At 49.3% G+C, this 17,900-nt stretch overlaps 1 protein-coding gene across 1 annotated transcript; it reads left to right on the forward strand.

Annotated features, from left to right (window-relative positions):
* The first annotated feature begins 5,675 nt into the window (after positions 1–5,675).
* On the forward strand, positions 5,676–17,863 carry ZNF135 (zinc finger protein 135). The gene is made up of 6 exons (XM_012538002.3): positions 5,676–5,795; positions 6,174–6,399; positions 7,234–7,318; positions 12,327–12,453; positions 13,163–13,258; positions 15,072–17,863. Exons 3-6 carry the CDS (start codon positions 7,286–7,288, stop codon positions 16,784–16,786), a joined length of 1,971 nt encoding a protein of 656 aa, XP_012393456.1. The 5' UTR covers positions 5,676–5,795; positions 6,174–6,399; positions 7,234–7,285; the 3' UTR covers positions 16,787–17,863.
* The last annotated feature ends 37 nt before the right edge of the window (positions 17,864–17,900 follow it).

The following is a 17,900-nucleotide window of genomic DNA, read 5'->3' on the forward strand; positions in this document are numbered from 1 at the left end:
GGGGGACTACTGTGCTATGAAATGATCACCACAATATATCTAGCTAACATTCATCGCCATACATGCACAGGCATATTTTGCTTTATTGCCACTTGCAGATATTGCATTTGTTACATATTGAAAGTTTGTGGCAACCCTGCATTGGAGCAGGTCTATTGACACGATTTTTCCAACAGCATTTGCTCACTTCATGTCTCTAAGTCACATTTGGGTAATTGTCGAAATATTTTAAACTTTTTAATTATTATTATATTTGTTATGGTATCTGTGATCAATGATCTTTCAGGTTACTACTAGGACTCACTGAAGTCTCAGATGATGTTTAACATTTTTTAACAATAAAGTATTTTTAATTAAGGTATGCATATTGTGCTTTTAGACATAATGCAATTGCACACTTAATAGACTACAGTATAGTGTAAACATAACTTTTATATACACTGGGAAACCAAAAAATTTGTGTGACTTGCTTTATGCGACATTCACTTTATTTCCGTGGTCTGGAACCAAACCCGAAATATCTCCGAGGTCTGCCTGTACTTACAAAACTTTTTCTTGTGATGAGAACTTTTAAGATCTACTCCCTTAGGAAATTTCAAATATACAATACAGTGGTCCCTCTTTATCCAAGCTTCTACTCTCCATGGTTTCAGTTGCCCGAGGTCAACTGTGGTCCAAAAATCTTAAAAGGAAATTTCCAGAAATAAACAATTCGTAAGTTTTAAGTTGCACATCTTTCTGAGTAGCGTGATGAACTCTCAGCAGTCCTGCTCCGTCTTGCCTCGGATACCCAACCATCTACATCATCACATGATGATCCTGGATCACCCGAAGCAAATGATCTCCTCCTGAAGTATCACCAGGAGGTCAATAGCAGTATCCTAACGCTAGCTTACGACACCTATGTCTTTCATTTCTCTTTAATCTCACCCTGTAGGCATTGTATCGTCTCACATCACAAGAAAAAAGGTGAGTGCAGTACAACATTTTGAGAGAGACAGACCATATTCACCTAACTTTTTTTTTTGGCCGCGCCTCGCAGTTTGCGGGATCGAACCCCCAGCCTCCACAGAGAGGGCGCAGAGTCCTAACCACTGGACCGCCAGGGAATTCCCTTCACATAACTTTTATTACAGCCTATTGTTATAATTGTTCCATTTAATTATTAGTTATTGTTGTTAATCTCTTAATTTATAAATTAAACTTTATCATAGGTATGTATGTATAGGACAAAACATAGTATATATAGGGTGTGGTACTATCTGTGGCTTCAGACATCCATTGGGGGGGTCTTAGAATGCATCCCCTCTCACCCCCATAAAGGGCGATGCCTGTATAGTAGTATTAACTATAGTCATCATGCTGTACATTACATCTCCAGGACTTATTTTATAACTGGAAGTTTGTACATTTTGACCATGTTTACCCATTTCCTGACTGTCCCCCCCCATTGCTGTCCCTGAAAGCAATAAATAACCAGTTGGCAGTCACATTTCCCCATTACTCTTCTTTGTTTTTCTTTCGTTGGTTAGACGATAGATCTGGGTCCCCAGGTCCCACTCACCGCCCTTCGCAGTCTCTGTAATGATCAAAGCCCAGGTCCACGGGACTTTCGGGATGTTTCTTGTATTTGGAGGTACAGACAGGGCCTGGGAATGTCCTGGTGTCGGTGCCCAGCCAAAGCATGTGTATCTAGACAACTCTGGATGGCAGCCCACGCCTCCAAGTGGGGAGGGTACTAAACATGCCCTAACGTACCCCCCAACACACACACGTCCTGGTCTTCTCACTCATTCAGTCCCTCTGCATCCTTGGTCACGGTCACAGCCACTGAGGAGGATGCAGGACTCACTGCTGCTGAGGGTCTCAGGGTGTCACATACAAGACAGAAGAGCGAAGGGAGTCCTGCCTTCCCCCTTGTGGACGGCGGGTTCTCTGGTGACTATTACAGAATTCAACGGTGTTTGTTTTACAATCAAACCTAGTGTTTAGCAAGAAACAAAAAATCCAGAATCCAGCCAAACACACCATTCCACGTATCCCCAACCTGAAAGCAGAATAATCTTGCACCACCCCATCCCAGCTCCCTCCCGCCATCAGCCCTTCCTCACACAGCCCCCCAGAGCCCGGCTTCCCTTAGAGGCTTCAGACTCCGCACCCCCGGGGGTCTGAGCTCAGCAGCTGCTGAGACTGGTCCTGGGTGCTGCAATGCACTGCTGGCCCTCATCATCTCATGCACCGGAGGACTCTTCCCCACCCCAGCCAGGGCCTCTGGGGTCAGAGGACGGCTGGGCACTGCTAGGTTTTGAGGCTCCCGAAATGATTTTTTTTTTTAAAGGAAAAAATGTATCCACAGGGCTATGTAAACATTGTGGTATATTTAGATGTACATATCAAACAAATTAACAAAAATGCAGGCTAATGCAGTTGTGCTTTCCAGGATATGATTATAGAATTCCTTGAAAGTTTCACTGATTTGTAACGCAGCTGCTCATGGTGGGTCCTGTCACAGATAAATGGAGGCGTCCCCCTGTGGTTGGAGAAAGACTGGGCTCAAAAAGACCCAGCCAGTGGTGACGTCGTGGTCTGGAGGGTGAGGTCAGCTCAGAGGTAGCCTTCAGTATATGTTATTTGACTGGCAGAGTGTTTTTAAAAACTTTGAATCTCTGCCAGCTTTTAAAAATCAAGAGATTTCACACACAAATGCAGACTTTTGGCTTCTTTTGAGAAATCCAGACCCGGGACACTGGGCTTACCTGTCCCCGTGACACCACTTGGCTGGAGCCATTAGTATCAGCCCCTTTAGGAAAAAACCAGCCCCTGCAGGCCTTTAAGCTTGTGAAAGTTTGTTGGGAAAAAACAAGAATTAGATGGTCAGAGGCAGGGGACAGAGGGGCAAATCCAAGGGGAGCTGAGCAGGGCGACCTGGCCCAATGTCAGGGCTGGGTTGTGCCCTCATGGGCAGGCAAACCTGGCACGGCTCCACCAACAGCTCGTCACCAGGACTCTGCCCAGACCTCTGGGAAAAAGATTTCATCATGACAAGTGTATTCATGCTTCATGATCTGGTAAAAGGAAACTGGGGAGACAAGGGTACACATTTTGTGGAAGAAAAAGTTAACAGAGGGCTTCCCTGGTGGCGCAGTGGTTGAGAGTCCGCCTGCCGATGCAGGGGACACATGCTCGTGCCCCGGTCCGGGAAGACCCCACATGCCATGAGCCATGGCACCTGAGCCTGTGCGTCCGGAGCCTGTGCTCTGCAACGGGAGGGGCCACAGAGGTGAGAAGCCCACGTACCGCAAAAAAAAAAAGTTAACAGGAAAAACAAAATTGAGTCTTTTTTTGTATTTGGATTTGCGGGTGAGGGAAGTGATAACTGACGTTTTATGTACATTTTACAGCTTATAGTCTCTGAATGTACAGGACACCTTTAAAGAAAAGCTGCTAAGCTTGGCTTTGCTTCGTTTACATCAGTGCATTCCAATTTTGAGCCATCTGTCATGTCTCCTCATAATAACCACTGTTATAGAGCTTACAAGATTTAAAGTCTTTCACTCACACGTGAACCAGCCAAATCTTTTCACGTGTCTCTGTACGTGTAAAGAAGATGTAACCAGCTAGGTTTTTTCCTAACATAAGAATTCTTATTGTCTTCTCTCCTGTTTTCAGAGTCAGAGTTTTTCCAAAGAAATAGTTGTTTCAGTCAAAGAAAGAAATGCCCTTGTCTTGAAACATTTTTCTCAGCTTCAGATCCATCATGCAAGCCCCAACTGATCAGAATCAATCAGTCCCTTCTTAAAAGGGCAAAGGCAAAAAAAAAAAAAAGGGCAAAGGCACATGGCTCAGCCATGGTTAGATTCTTTCCATTCACTACTCCACAGATGTTCCACCCGCATTAGTGAAAATAAGTCCAACTCAAGTGGGGGAATGGTGAATGTTCTCACCTTGTACACTTGGCTGCTGTACCCTGGACCTGCCACCTGGTAGGCCTTGGTCAGTGTTCACCAAATGGCGAATGCAATCATGTGAGGGCACATCAGCTTTGAATATTGTGCTGCTGTTGAAATGCACCATTTTGACAATTACATAGCAATGTATAAAGTAGTTTTAAAATGTTCAAGTGTCTAGCCTGTGATGTTTCTTATAACCATGTACTAAATACTGGCAACTGTTCAAGCCTGGGTTAGTGTGGCAAAATGTAAACTGCTCTTGTGTTTGAAGTTTTTGTGAATTTTTTATTTCTTTTTTTTTTTTTTATACTTTTTGGCCGGGCCACACAGCATGTGGGATCCTAGTTCCCCAACTAGGGATCAAACCCACGCTCCCTGCAATGTAAGCATGGATTCTTAACCACTGGACCACCAGGGAAGTCTCTCATTTCCATTTTTAATGTATTTTTAAACACTGGTTTGTTTTACAACAATAAAGTTTACAGTATAGTTTCCAATATTGTTACCAAACTGAACTTGTGTCTACTTGCCCTACGTGCCAATCTAATGACACCAGGTGTGGTGAAGAAAAGTGTAGTGTTTATTTCAGGGCACCAAGCAAGGAGAACAGGTAGCTCATGCTCAAAAGACCTGAACTCCCCCTTGGCTTTCAGGGAAGGGTTTTTAAAGGCAACATTGGGGTAAGGGTTGCAGCTCACGGACTTTCTTCTGATTGGTTGGTGGCGAGGTAACAGGATGATGTTTTCGGAGTCAACATCATCAACCTTCTCGTTCCAACTGGCCTGGAGTCTATGTGCTTATGGTCAGCAGTTTCCATCTGATGGGAGTTTGGTTTCTGTAAAAACCACTTAGGAATGCAAGTCTGACATTGGTATCTATGTCCTTCAGGGAGGAACTAAAGGTCCTATGACTCTGCTATATGACTGATCCATTATTTAAATTGTTACAAGTTCTCCAGCTGGATTTCTGTTCTTTGTCTCTGCTTGCTTTCACTCCTCCGATCATTAACCTTCAAGCCAGACATTTTGAAACTCCAGGAAGGTTCAGTGGACTAAAGTTTTTCTTTCTTTCTTTTTTTTTTTTTTTTGCAGTACGCGGGCCTCTCACTGTTGTGGCCTCTCCTGTTGCGGAGCACAGGCTCCGGACGCGCAGGCTCAGCGGCCATGGCTCACGGGCCCAGCCGCTCCGCGGCATGTGGGATCTTCCCGGACCGGGGCACGAACCCGTGTCCCCTGCATCGGCAGGCGGACTCTCAACCACTGCGCCACCAGGGAAGCCCTAAAGTTTTTCTTTAAGCAAGAAATAGAGAACACAGAGGAGCCTGTTACCAAGAGAGCCCATCCAGGGATTGCTCCCTTTCACTCCTGAACCCTCTGCCAAAATTAGTCCCCGCAGCTAATCACCCGCTGAGCGCCGGCGCCACGGTCATAAGGCTCCTCACACATCAGCGGGTAGGGAATATTTTTGACGGTGATACAGGTACAGGCGTCAGGACTCGAACTCCTGTCCTTAATGAATCCAACGGGAGGGGACAGATGCCCAGGGAGCCGCGCGTGGCCCTCTGGGAGATGTAGTTCAGCGCCCTTTGCGCAGGCGCAGTCCCGGCCCTTGGCGGTACAGCCTCCCTCCTCCATTCCATGGAGCGCAGCAAAAGGGCTCCGAACCGCTCAGTCTCGCCCCGGGCGGGAGCGGGGCGACCAGGGAGATGAACGGAAGTGCACGTGCCGCCCTCTGGGAGATGTAGTTCGGCGCCCGCCCACCCAGGCGCAGTAGCGGCCCGTGGCGGTCTTGCGCAGGCGCAGGTTGGTTGGTGGCTGCCGTGGCCTTTGTCCTACAGTCCGGTGGGTAAGTGAGATTGGGGGTGGCAGGGGCTGCGGAGGCCGAGCCGGGAGCGGGTCCAAGGTCTTCTATGGGGCCCCGGCCCGGGTGTGTACCTAACGGCGCGCGTCTGTGTCTCGTCTCTTCTGCTGCTTTGGGCCCAGGGCGGGTCGCTGGGGGTAGTATGGGCGGGGCCGAGTGGGCGGGGCCCGGTTTGGGTAGGGGGTTGGGGGGTGGTCTCAGGGTCCGAGAGGAGGGCTTGGGGCAGGGGTTGGGTACTGGCTTTGGTGGAAGGCATTGGGGTCTCTGGCTTCGCGAGCATAGTAAGAGATTGGCTGGCCGGACCCTTCAGAGCCTGGAGCCAGCCTGACCTGCGTCCCTTCCCTTTTTTTGCGGGACGTCCAGGGTTTGGAGAGTGGGTAAGGCCGAGGCCCCACCACAATGTCATCTCTGGAGCTTCACCTTCCTGAGGGACTTCTGTCTAAAGAATGAAAGAGAGGGAGAGCCAAAGCACCAGATTTTGATCCTAGCCACCTGGGACCCAGGAAACAGACTCATTGTATTAAAATCTTATTGAGCACCGACTGCATGCCAGGCACCATTCAGGCTCCATCATTAATTCAACAAGCAGGTATTTATATGTCCTGGGTGCCAGGCCCATCTTATATCCCAGAGCCCCCCAACATTGTCTCCACACTGGATGCCACAGGAGAGTCAGAGAGATGATGATAAGCCCATAAACCATCACTAAACAAGATAACTCCCATCCAGGAAACTGCAATGAAGACAACGGAGCACAAGCTGGATGGGGCAGAATCAGGGGTGCATAGGCAGGGTCGTCAAGGGACATTACAGAGAGAAGCGAAACACGTCCTGCCTTTGGCCTGACTTTCATTTTAGGCATTCAGCCAGGCAACGGCTTGTAAATCACTGGGAATTGGGCCGTGCACGTAGTAGATGCTAAACAGATGCTGACTGAAGCAAGAGTCTTCCCTCCCAGCAACAATCGCCTTCCTGTGTATTCTGCTGCCTGCTGGGCTCCATTTCCAGCCGTTTTCACATTTTAATTCCCATAAGCTCTGTCCTGGGTCACCACCATCATTTTATGAGAGGGAAGCTGACGCACACCATACAGTGCCCAAGACCCCCGTACTGTCTGGCTTTCTGTCACAGTAAGTCATCACCCTGGAAATCATCTGTGCAACCCAGACTGTGCTCCTTGCCCACCTGGCGGTCAGTTTTCCTGTCTGGAATGGGTAAGGAAAATTTGAGCTCATACTTCAGCAGTGCCTGGACTAGCACCTGGGTGCACAGCAGGAGCTCGGGAAATGCCAAGCTGAGGTTGCACTGCTGTTGAGTTTGGCCTGGGTGCTGAGCTCCTTCCACCTGCACACAGGGCTTCCAGGGCCTGGGGTTACTGGTCACCTGTCACTTGTCCAGTCTCTCACATCCCCTTTCCCCCTAGAACTGCCTGCCGAGGAGCTGGCTGTTCCTGCAAGAGGCCCAAGGAGGAGGGAATGACCGCTGGGCTCCTCACTGCCAGGGACCCGGTGAGTACACCACCACCTCACTCTCAGGCCTCCCAGGCTCTACCTGTGGTCCCCACCAGGCTCGTTCTGCCCTCACCAGGAAAGTGCTTTAATCAGCTCCATGTCCTCCTCCACTTCTTACCTCACCACCTCCGAGAAGACCTCCTGGATTCCCCCCCGCTCCGTGCCACCCTGGCAGACATGGTTCATCCATCCCACTGATGTGTCTGGCACTTTCTCAACACAGGGCTCTAGGTCTGTTCTCCCAGCTCACTCTCTTCATCCAGTCACTTGGCCAACCTGTACTGAGCACTGCTAATGAGCAGGCACCATTCCAGGCACTGTTCCAGGTACTCCAGGTAGAGGAACAGACAAGATGAGCAGAAATCTCCATCCCCGGGGGCTCACAGACCATATGAGGAATGTAAACCTGCCAAGCGTTGGGCAGGGAAATGAGGCCCAGAAGAGGGTGGACTTGGGGACCAGGCATTAACCAGTACAGCCCAGGAGGCCTCTCTGAGGAACTGGCCCCCAAACAGACCTGCAAGAAAGGACAGGGTGAGGCCAGGGCCCACAGGGAGAATGTTCCAGGTGGAGGGAACAGCATGAGAAAAGGCCTGGAGGTGGGAGCACGCCAGGCACCTAACATGAAGACCAGGCACACGTGTGGCAGGAAGACTGAGAACCAGGTCTCCTAGGCCGGCTTCAGGGGCCTGGGGCCTTAGGAAGCAGTTCTGGCCATTTTGGCCACGTGCAAAGGCCCGGCACACAGTAGGTGTACAGTGAATGGGTGAACAATGAATGTTTGGAACTCTGGTCAGTGCTGGACACATCACTCTGTTCAGCCCCCACATCAGTCCCACGAGGTGGGATGAGGAGGAGATCAAGACACAGGGGCAAGTCACGCAACTGGGAGTGGCTGAGGCAGGCGTGAGCTCAGGACCCCTGGCCTGGCGCAGACCACCTGCCCCCTGAGGTCCCCAGTGCCCAGCACACATCCTGCTGCCTTCATGTCTCCTCCTTCAGATCCCTGTGTGGCTGCCCAGCAGCATCCCCCCATTTTCTCCAGAGCACTGGCCTCTCCTGGGGTTTTCATTTTTGCCAGCTCCCTGACCCTGCAACTAGCATACAAGCACCAGGAGGCGGGCTGTGTTTGTCCTGTTTCCACGGCCTGAACGGTGACCTGCACCTAGGACTCCGCAGATAACCACTGAGCGAGACCTAATGAGTTTGGAAGGTGTGGAGCAAGCAGGGAGGGTTGGTGAGAGAAAATAAAATCTCCCCGGGCCCCCCAGCACAGCTGTTTGAACGGTGGGTCCTCAGGTAAACCACCCACTATGCACCGGGCCAAGGGTACACACTTCCTGTGAATTCCCTCACTCCTCCCAACAGCCCTCAGGGAGCTCCCAGTAACTTGCAGATGAGGGCAGGGAGGCACAGTGCAGTTAAAAGACAGTTGGTGCTGGAGTTTGAATCTCCATCATGTGGATCCAGGGCCGGGTCTTCACAGCGTCACCTCCCAGATGCCCAGTTCTGGTGGGAGAAATTCTAGCAGAGGCGGATTCTGCCTGGTAGACCAGGGTCCAGGATGTGGGCCACCTTGTGTGCCTCACTCCCACCCACATGGCCAAAGTCTATAGACCTTGCATCTCCCCTACTAGCCATCCATAGTGCTTGCTTCTGTGAGATGAAAATCCCTTTGTGGAGGATGTCTGTGCCCAAACCTCATGGGCCTTAAAGACAATCATAAATTACCCACTTGATTATGGAAGAAACTGGCCTTGTTCTCTATATCTATGAGTCTGTTGTTTCATTATATTCATTCATTTCTTTATTTTTTAGATTCCACATATAGGAGATAATACTCAGTATTTGTCTTTCTCTGTCTTATTTCACTAAACATAGTATCCTGCAGGCACAGCCATGCCATTGCAAATGGCAAGTTTTCATTTTTCATGGCTGAGTAGTATTCCAGTGTGTGTGTGTGTGTGTGTGTGTGTGTGTGTGTGTGTGTGTATGGCACATCTTCTTTATCCATTCATCTGTTGATGGACACTTAGCTGCTATGAACACTGGGGTGCATGTGTCTTTTGGAATTACTGTTTTTGTTTTCTTCAGATATATATCCAGGAGTGGGATTGCTGGATCATATGGTAGTTCTATTAACCCATTATCTAAATGTCCAAAGTTGAAGACTAGGAAACAGTCCTCAGGGGTCCTGCCACTGGAGACCCCCACCCATTTCATTTTCCTGGCCACTCTCCATTGGCTCTTTGTCTCCCCAGCCCCTCTTCTGTGTATTCAGGTGTCATTTGTGTACAGCATAGATTTGTCTGAGTGTGCAGCCTGGCAACTGCATGTATGGACACCAGTGGATGGTACAGCTGAGGCACAGGAAGTTCCTAGCCTCCCTGGGGCTCCCTCGTGCCCCTCCCTCAGTCGCTGCTGCTGTGACATCTCAGGGGTCCTTGTTTGTCCAAGGAGGAACCGATAGGAGGATGCGAGTTCCTTGCCGGCCCAGAACTTCCATTCTGACTCCTGGGGTGTGTTTTTCTCTCACTTGTCTTTCAGGGAGGTGGTTCAGCCACGTGGCCAGTAGGGGGACGCGCTGGACCCAGACTACCCAAGTGTAAATCCAGGCTCAGCCCTTTCTCCCTGGGTGATTTTGGGTGACTTCGTTGGCGTCCTGCCTGGGTGAACAGTGGTTGGATGTGATCACCCGTGGCCTGGGGTTATTAAGTGAGCAATCCACGCGCACCTTTCAGCACCATCTATGTGTTTGCTCTGAATTTTGTTTTTAAGGTTCACAAGTTTAAAGTTCTTAATGTATCAAAACCATGATACGTTTCATAGTGATTTCTAGGTTGATGAATTGGCTTATTTATTTTTTTAATAAATAATATCCCATAATGATATTCTCGTTATAAAAATGTCAAGCAGCACTTATAAAGTCCCCCTTGCTCCTCAGCCCCGTCTCCCAGGCTTCCATCTAAAGCTGCCACTGCTGTCACTTCCACGTGCCTCATTTTCCTGTGTTTATGTACACATTTTCAGACAAATATTAGAATTAGAGCTTTGTTTCCTTTTACATAAATGGCACTGGGCTGGCAACGTCCCACCGTCCAGGATTTTTCCATCTGGAAGGTCGTTGCCCAGCTGTGCCTATTAGTGCCCCCCATCTTATGCTTGGCTGCAGATTTTCCAGAACCTGACTTTGGCTGCTCTGCCACGATGGGCATCAAGGCCATTACCAGTTGCCTGTTATGACGTTGCAGCAGGGGAGCAAGGTTCTTGGGGGAAGGGGGAGATGGAGGGGAAGTGGAATTGCTGGCGTAACAAGTGTATGTATTTTTAAAAACCTGCCAATTGTGAAAGTAATCCATGCCTGGGTGCTAAGCCATCCTCTTCTCAGAAGGCCCAGACTCTCTGTCCTCTTGTTTGCTTTTCACTTACTGATTTGTCAGCTCTTTGCCTGTGCTGGCCACTCATCCTTCTCCTTCCATTTATGGTGCAAATATTCATTCTGCTGGCGTGGGTCCTTGAAGTGGCTTGTAATGACTTGTCATCTAGAAGTCATGGATTGTGATTGCTGAATGTATTATTTTCCTGTCGATTCTGTAACAAATCCTAGCAAACTTAGTGGCTTAAAACCACACAATTTATTATTTTATGGTTCTGGAGGTCGGAAGTCTGTAGTGCACCTCACTGGGCTGAAATCAAGGTGCCAGCAGGGCTGTGTTCCTTCTGGGAGCGCTAAGAGAGAGTCCACTTCCTTGCCTTTTGCAGCTTCTACAGGCCTCCCACATTCCTTGGCTCCTGACCTGCTTCTATCTTCAAAGCCAGCTTTGGCCATTTGAGTCTTCCTCACATACTATTACTGTGAGGCTGACTTTTCTGCCTCTTCCCCATTGAAAGACCCTTGTGATTATATTGGGCTCACCAGGATATTCCAGGATAATCTCCTTATTTTAAGATCAGCAGACTAGCAACCTTAATGCCATCTAACCATCTTTTTTTTTTTTTTTTTTTTTTTTTGGCCGCACCATGGCATGTGGGATCTTCGTTCCCCGACCAGGGATCGAACCCATACCGCCTGCAGTGGAAGCACAGAGTCTTAACCACTGGACCGCTAGGGAAGTCCCACCATCTGCCATCTTAATTCCTCCTTGCCATGTAATCCAGGGATGGTAGTGACACAATTCTGCCTACCACACTCATTTTCTTCTTTCTGACTTTCAGTGTTTTATATTTTATTTGTGAAGACTTTCTCTACCACCCATTTATTAAATTCATGGCCTATACTTTTCCACCTTTTTCCTTTTTTATATTCATCTCTTTAATATTTCTGGAATTTATTTTTATTTATGGTGAGGTAGGGATCTACTGATTTTTCCCCCTAACAGAGGGCCAGTTGCCCTGGTGTGTCCATTGCTTTGAAATGCTCCCACTACCACACTGATTTTCTACATATACATGGATCTTCATGTACTTGAATTTAATTTACACGTGAACAGATTCTTAATAAAGTCACCCAGATTCAATCCTTGGATTTGCTGCTTACTAGCTTTATAACTTTGGGCAAGACACTTCAGCCTTCCCAGTCTCTGTAAAATGTGCTCGTGGCAGCATGGACCCTCTCATCTCTTAAAGAGGGCTTTGTTTCATTCATTATGTATGCATCTTGGACCCATCAGGATGGGTCAAAGGGTGAGGCAGGGAGCCAACCTGACAGTTTCCAGATGCTCCTTCCCCGCTGCCCAGACCCAGCTGCTTCTCGGAGGGGCTACCCACGCAAGCACACTTCCTGTGAACCCAACACGCCAGGACCATCCTCCCCTTCATTGATGACGCATCAGCAGCATTTCTCATTTCAAGAGACTCTTCTCCAGCAGGGTCCCAGGCCCCACAGTAAAAACCTGATCCAAATCCCCAGACTCTCCCACCCACTTGGCCAAGGCCCCCGTTCACCAGATGCTGCCACTAGCAGCCATGCCGGGGACACTGAGGACGCTCATGTGTGACGTTTCAGGAGCAAGTGACTTTTGAGGACGTGGTCGTGGAGTTCACCTGGGAGGAGTGGGGACAGCTGGAGCCAGCCCAGAGGACCCTGTACCGAGATGTGATGCTGGAGACCTTTGGGCTCCTTGCCTCTGTGGGTGAGGCCACCCCCGTGCCCCTGATGGTCTGCCTACAGTACAGATTCTAATTTTCCTGGGATAAAAGTGCGAGTAGATCTAGGCCATAAAAGCAAATACCTGGCCTTCAGGGACCTGTTTCAGTGCAGGGAATGTCAATTAGGATGTTTTGGTTGCAAATGACAGACCCTAGCTAACAATGCCAGAAGCAGAAAGTCATGGGGTAAGAGGGACATACCGGGTCCCATGACCACAGAACCCCAGGTAGACCTGGATCTTCCTATGGTGCTGTCGGGACCCCTCTGCTGCCCGCCCCCATACCCCTTTCTGCCTCCATTCGCAGACGGGGCCCTCTGAAGGTGACAAGACAGCTGAGAGGGTGCCTCTCCCAGGTTTGAGACCAGCAGAAGAGGCAGGCTCTGTGTCCCGGGCACCCATAGAAGGTCCCTGGGTTGTCTTGGTTTGGCAGCCAGGTCCCCTCCAGCCTGGTCGTTGTTGCCAGCAGGCACGGGATGAAGCAGAGCTCTGATTGGCCACACTGGGGCCAAGGATGGGGTCAGGGACTGAGTGAGGGGAGGAGGTCCCTAAGGAATGTCAGAGGCTGTTACCACACCATGGCCTCCTGGAACCCCAGCCACTTGGGTCCCGGAAGACTGAGGGTGGAGTGGGCAGAGGGCTGGGGAGGGTCCTGGGACACAGATGCTCACTCCATGGGTTTCTCCCTGAGCAGGACACTGGCTCCCAAAGCCGGACGTCATCTCCCTGTTGGAGCACGAGGCGGAGCTGTGGGTGGTGGACAAGGGAGCCCCCCGAGGTGTGTGCACAGGTGAGATGAAAGCCCTGCAGGTCTGGGAGGAACCCATTCACCCCCCAGGTTCTCTCTCCATTTCTGCCCTGATTCTTCAGAGCAAATTAACTACTCAGTCTTTCAGGGAACATTCACCAAGCATCCATTTTGCTGTGAGTGAGACCAAGTTCCCATCTTCACTGAATTTACATTTTTGGTGAGGGAGAGGAGCACATGATAAATAGCTAAAATAATAATAATAACAGTGAACAAGATGATTACAGGTTATGATGAATGCTGAGAAATGGAAGCAGGGGATGAGGTAGAGACTAGGATTGGGGTGAGGACTGAGCAGAGAGATGAGGGCTAGCCTCTCCAAGGAGGTGGTGTGTGAGCTGAAGGCTAAACCATGAGAACAATGTGACCATGAGACAATCTGGGAGGACAGAACTCCAGGCAGAGGAAACAGCAAGCACAAGGCCACCAAGGCAGTGCAACAGCCAGCTCTTGCCATGTAACAAACACTCCAGCCTCAGTGGTTTAAACCAAAGAATCACTTATGACTCATGCATCGGTGTGCTGGTGGATCCAGGCTGGGCTCTTCCATGTGCCTGTAGGTTGGCTGGGTCGTTCTGCTCTTCATACCTCTTGTCCAGCTCCTGAGACCAGCAGGCAAGTCTGTTGGGAGTGGGAATGTCCCGGCCCTCTGGCGACAGGCCCTGACCCTATGTAAGCAGTGGCCCATCACCAGGGCCTAATAAGGGATGAGCCAGTGTGTGTGTGTGGGGGGTTATAACAGGGTCTCCCTAGCCTCAAATAATAACCAGTCCTTACTTAGTTATATCAGCTTCGGATTGGTGCTGTGACAAATTACCACAAACTTAGTGGCTTGAAGCAACACAAATTACCTTACAGTTCTAGAGGTCAGAAGTCCAAAATGGGTCTCCCTTGGCTACAGTACAGTGTCAGCAGGGCAGTGTTTCTTCTGGAGGGTTTGGGGAAAATCCGTTTCCTTTCATTGTCCAGCTTCTAGAGACTGCCCACATTCCTTGACACAAGGCCTTATCCATCTTCAAAGTCAGCAATGGCTGGTCAAGCCTTCTCACATCATGTCCCTCCTGCCTCTCTCTTTCACACTGAAGAACTCTTTTGATTACATTGGGCCCACCCTGATAAACCAATGAGGGTAATCACAGATGACTGCTAATGTCAAATGATGAGGGGCCTAATTCCTCCTTGACATGTAAGTTAAGCATAGATTCAAAGCTTCCAGAGATTAGGATGTATATATTTGGGAGCCACTGTTCTGCCAACCACATCTGGCTTGGCCTTTTTTATTTTTAGCTTTTCACTAGAGTGTAACATAAATGGGAACGGTGCCCATGTCACACCTTTAGGCCAGTTCGGTGTCAGGGTGGGGACACCGAAGCCATGGCTGTGCAGAGAGGGCCAAAATGAAGGAGGAGGAGGAGCAAATGTATCTGTTTGTTCGTTCAGCGTGCCCATTGAGCTCTGCTCTGGGCTGGCAGTACTCCAGGCCCAGGGCGTCTTGTCAGCAGTTTCCCTGGATTCTAACTCTCTCCTCAGCACCGTCTCCCACCCTCATTCTCTGTGCTCCCCCTGAAAACCCCTACACCAAGTCCCCCACCCCTGGTTATTCTCTGTGCTTCTCCTCCCTCTCCTGTTCCTTCTCTGATTTGCAAAACTCTATTTTTTTTAATGGACAAAGCCACCTGTGCCTTGGACCTTTCAAAACCATCAGTTTTATTCTTTCATCCACCCACCCAGCCACCACAAACTCTTCCCCCAGAACTGGGATTAAGGGACATTTCCATTTTTCTGTTTCTTTTAGACTTTGAAACTAGACAAACCAAACTATCAACTGTGAAGCAAGACATAACTGAAGAAATACCCAATAATGCTCTGGTAGAAAGGTTCCTGTGGGAAAGTCTGTGGAACTCCAAGGGTGAAAATGCTGAGGGCCACTGGGAACAGGGTCGCAAGAGGCCAGATAGCCATGTGGTGCAGTCTGCCTTCATGCCTGTGAAGACACCCACTCAGGAGAAGCAGCAGGGGAATGGGTTTGGGGAAAACTTGAGTCTGAGGCCTGATCTCTCAACTCGACCAATGACTCCTAAAAGGCAAGGCCCCCCCGTGTGGGGAACACATGGAAAGAGGGAGGATCCGGACTCAGATACTCAACAGAAAACCTGTGCAAAAGAGAAGCCCTACAGATGTCAGGAATGTGGAAAGGCCTTTAGTCACAGCTCAGCACTCATCGAACACCACCGAACACACACGGGAGAGAGACCTTACGAATGTCACGAATGTGGAAAAGGCTTCCGAAACAGCTCAGCGCTTACCAAACACCAGAGAATCCACACTGGTGAGAAGCCTTATAAGTGCACTCAGTGCGGGAGGACCTTCAACCAAATTGCCCCACTGATCCAGCACCAGAGAACTCATACAGGTGAGAAGCCCTACGAGTGCAGTGAATGTGGGAAATCCTTTAGTTTTAGGTCCTCCTTCAGCCAACATGAGCGGACGCACACAGGTGAGAAGCCCTACACGTGCAGTCAGTGCGGGAAGGCCTTCCGGCAGAGCATCCACCTCACCCAGCACCTGCGAATCCACACCGGGGAGAAGCCCTACCAGTGTGGAGAATGCGGCAAGGCCTTCAGCCACAGCTCGTCCCTGACCAAACACCAGCGGATCCACACGGGGGAGAAGCCCTACGAGTGCCAGGCATGTGGAAAAGCCTTCACCCAGATCACACCACTGATTCAGCATCAGAGGACACACACAGGCGAGCGGCCCTACGAGTGCAGCGAGTGCGGGAAGGCCTTCAGCCAGAGCACACTCCTGACCGAGCATCGGAGGATCCACACAGGAGAGAAGCCCTACAGGTGCAACGAGTGTGGGAAAACCTTCAGTCACAGCTCGTCGCTTAGCCAGCATGAGCGGACACACACGGGTGAGAAGCCCTACTCGTGCAGTCAGTGCGGGAAGGCCTTCCGGCAGAGCACACACCTCACTCAGCATCAGAGAATCCACACCGGGGAGAAGCCCTATGAGTGTAGCGAGTGCGGGAAGGCCTTCAGCCACAGCTCGTCCCTGACCAAACACCAGCGGATCCACACCGGGGAGAAGCCCTATGAGTGTAACGAGTGTGGCAGAGCCTTCAGCCAGCTTGCGCCACTCATTCAACACCAGAGGATCCACACGGGAGAGAAGCCCTATGAGTGTAATGAGTGTGGCAGGGCCTTCAGCCAGAGCTCCCTCCTCATAGAACACCAGAGGATTCACACCAAGGAGAAACCCTATGGGTGCAACGAATGTGGAAAATCCTTCAGCCACAGCTCATCGCTCAGCCAGCACGAGAGGACACACACTGGGGAAAAGCCCTACGAGTGCCAGGATTGTGGAAAATCCTTCAGGCAGAGCACCCACCTCACTCAGCACCGGAGGATCCACACAGGAGAGAAGCCATATGAGTGCAGGGACTGCGGGAAAGCCTTCACACACAGCTCCTCCCTTACCAAGCACCAGAGAACTCATGCTGGGTAGACCCACTCCACATGTTCTGGGACCCAGCAAAGCCTTAAGCTATAGCGCATTGCCTACCAGATTTGACCCAGTCATACTCCTGAGAAACAACACAAACGTTATACACAAGGCTTCATGCTCAGCAAACTCCTTACACCCCCACAGAGAGTTCATATTTATGGAAATGATTGTGGGAATACCTAGCTCTGGGTCATCCATCCCGGGATATCAGATCATCCAGACAGTAGGGAAGTGTGGAGTTAATCACTGTTGAGGACTTTCAGCCATGAGTAGCCACTAATGCTTCATTATAGAACCTACAAAAGAGAAATGGAAAAAAATGTGGATCTGGGGTGGCTTCTAAGGATTCACCATATTCCAAACCAGAGATTTTCAAAGTGGTGACAAACTCAGCGAATGCCTTTCATATAAAAGAACCAAACGCAGTCAGAATTTATCATTATTGTACATTACATTCTTGGCAGGGGTTGCTTATGAATGGTGCAACCTGACTCTGATATTCCCTAAAAACAATATGGCAGAGTGTTCCAGACATGAGAGTGGCACTTTATGGAATCACCGTGAATATTCAGCTGTCTCAGTACAAAATTTTCTGATTTGTGTAAATTCTTTGGTCAAGGTACATGGCCACCAGCCTCACAGATGTGAATGCCATGTGACAAAGTATCCATGTACTATAAACAGATTTTAAAGTAGTTATATGCATTATATTGCAATAAGTTAATCTTTATATGCAATGGAATTGAAAAGATTTGTATAGGAAGACTTGAAAGGTAAAGCCACTTCCATGGAGTCTTGCAGATTCTGAGATGGCTTTTGCTGCTCTGTTCTTGCTATAAATTTTTCTACAGGACTCACATGCATTAGAAATGCAGATGTTGCTGTTTCACAAAAAGAGGAAGATTTTTTCTTTGTTAAGCCACCATCTTATGAGCAAGAGCACACCCACGTTGGAACCTTATGTTTTGCAAGATTTATCTCTTGAGAAATGTACAAGTTAATCTTTTGAACTGTTGTTTTTTCATTGATTCTTTATCCTGGTGTTTAATAAGCTTTTGTTTTTATAAAATTTAACTTGAAGGCAGTCTATAGTATTTCACTGAACCCTGAATCC

Source organism: Orcinus orca, chromosome 20 (genome assembly GCF_937001465.1).
Source record: "Orcinus orca chromosome 20, mOrcOrc1.1, whole genome shotgun sequence".
NCBI lineage: Eukaryota > Metazoa > Chordata > Mammalia > Artiodactyla > Delphinidae > Orcinus > Orcinus orca.

Excerpts from the sequence above, each read along its gene's own strand:
- ZNF135 (XM_012538002.3), top strand. The coding sequence starts at position 7,286 with ATGACCGCTGGGCTCCTCACTGCCAGGGACCCG. Across the intron at positions 7,319-12,326 it reads TCCTCACTGCCAGGGACCCG|GAGCAAGTGACTTTTGAGGA; the intron begins GTGAGTACACCA and ends GTGACGTTTCAG. Across the intron at positions 13,259-15,071 it reads CCCCCGAGGTGTGTGCACAG|ACTTTGAAACTAGACAAACC; the intron begins GTGAGATGAAAG and ends TGTTTCTTTTAG.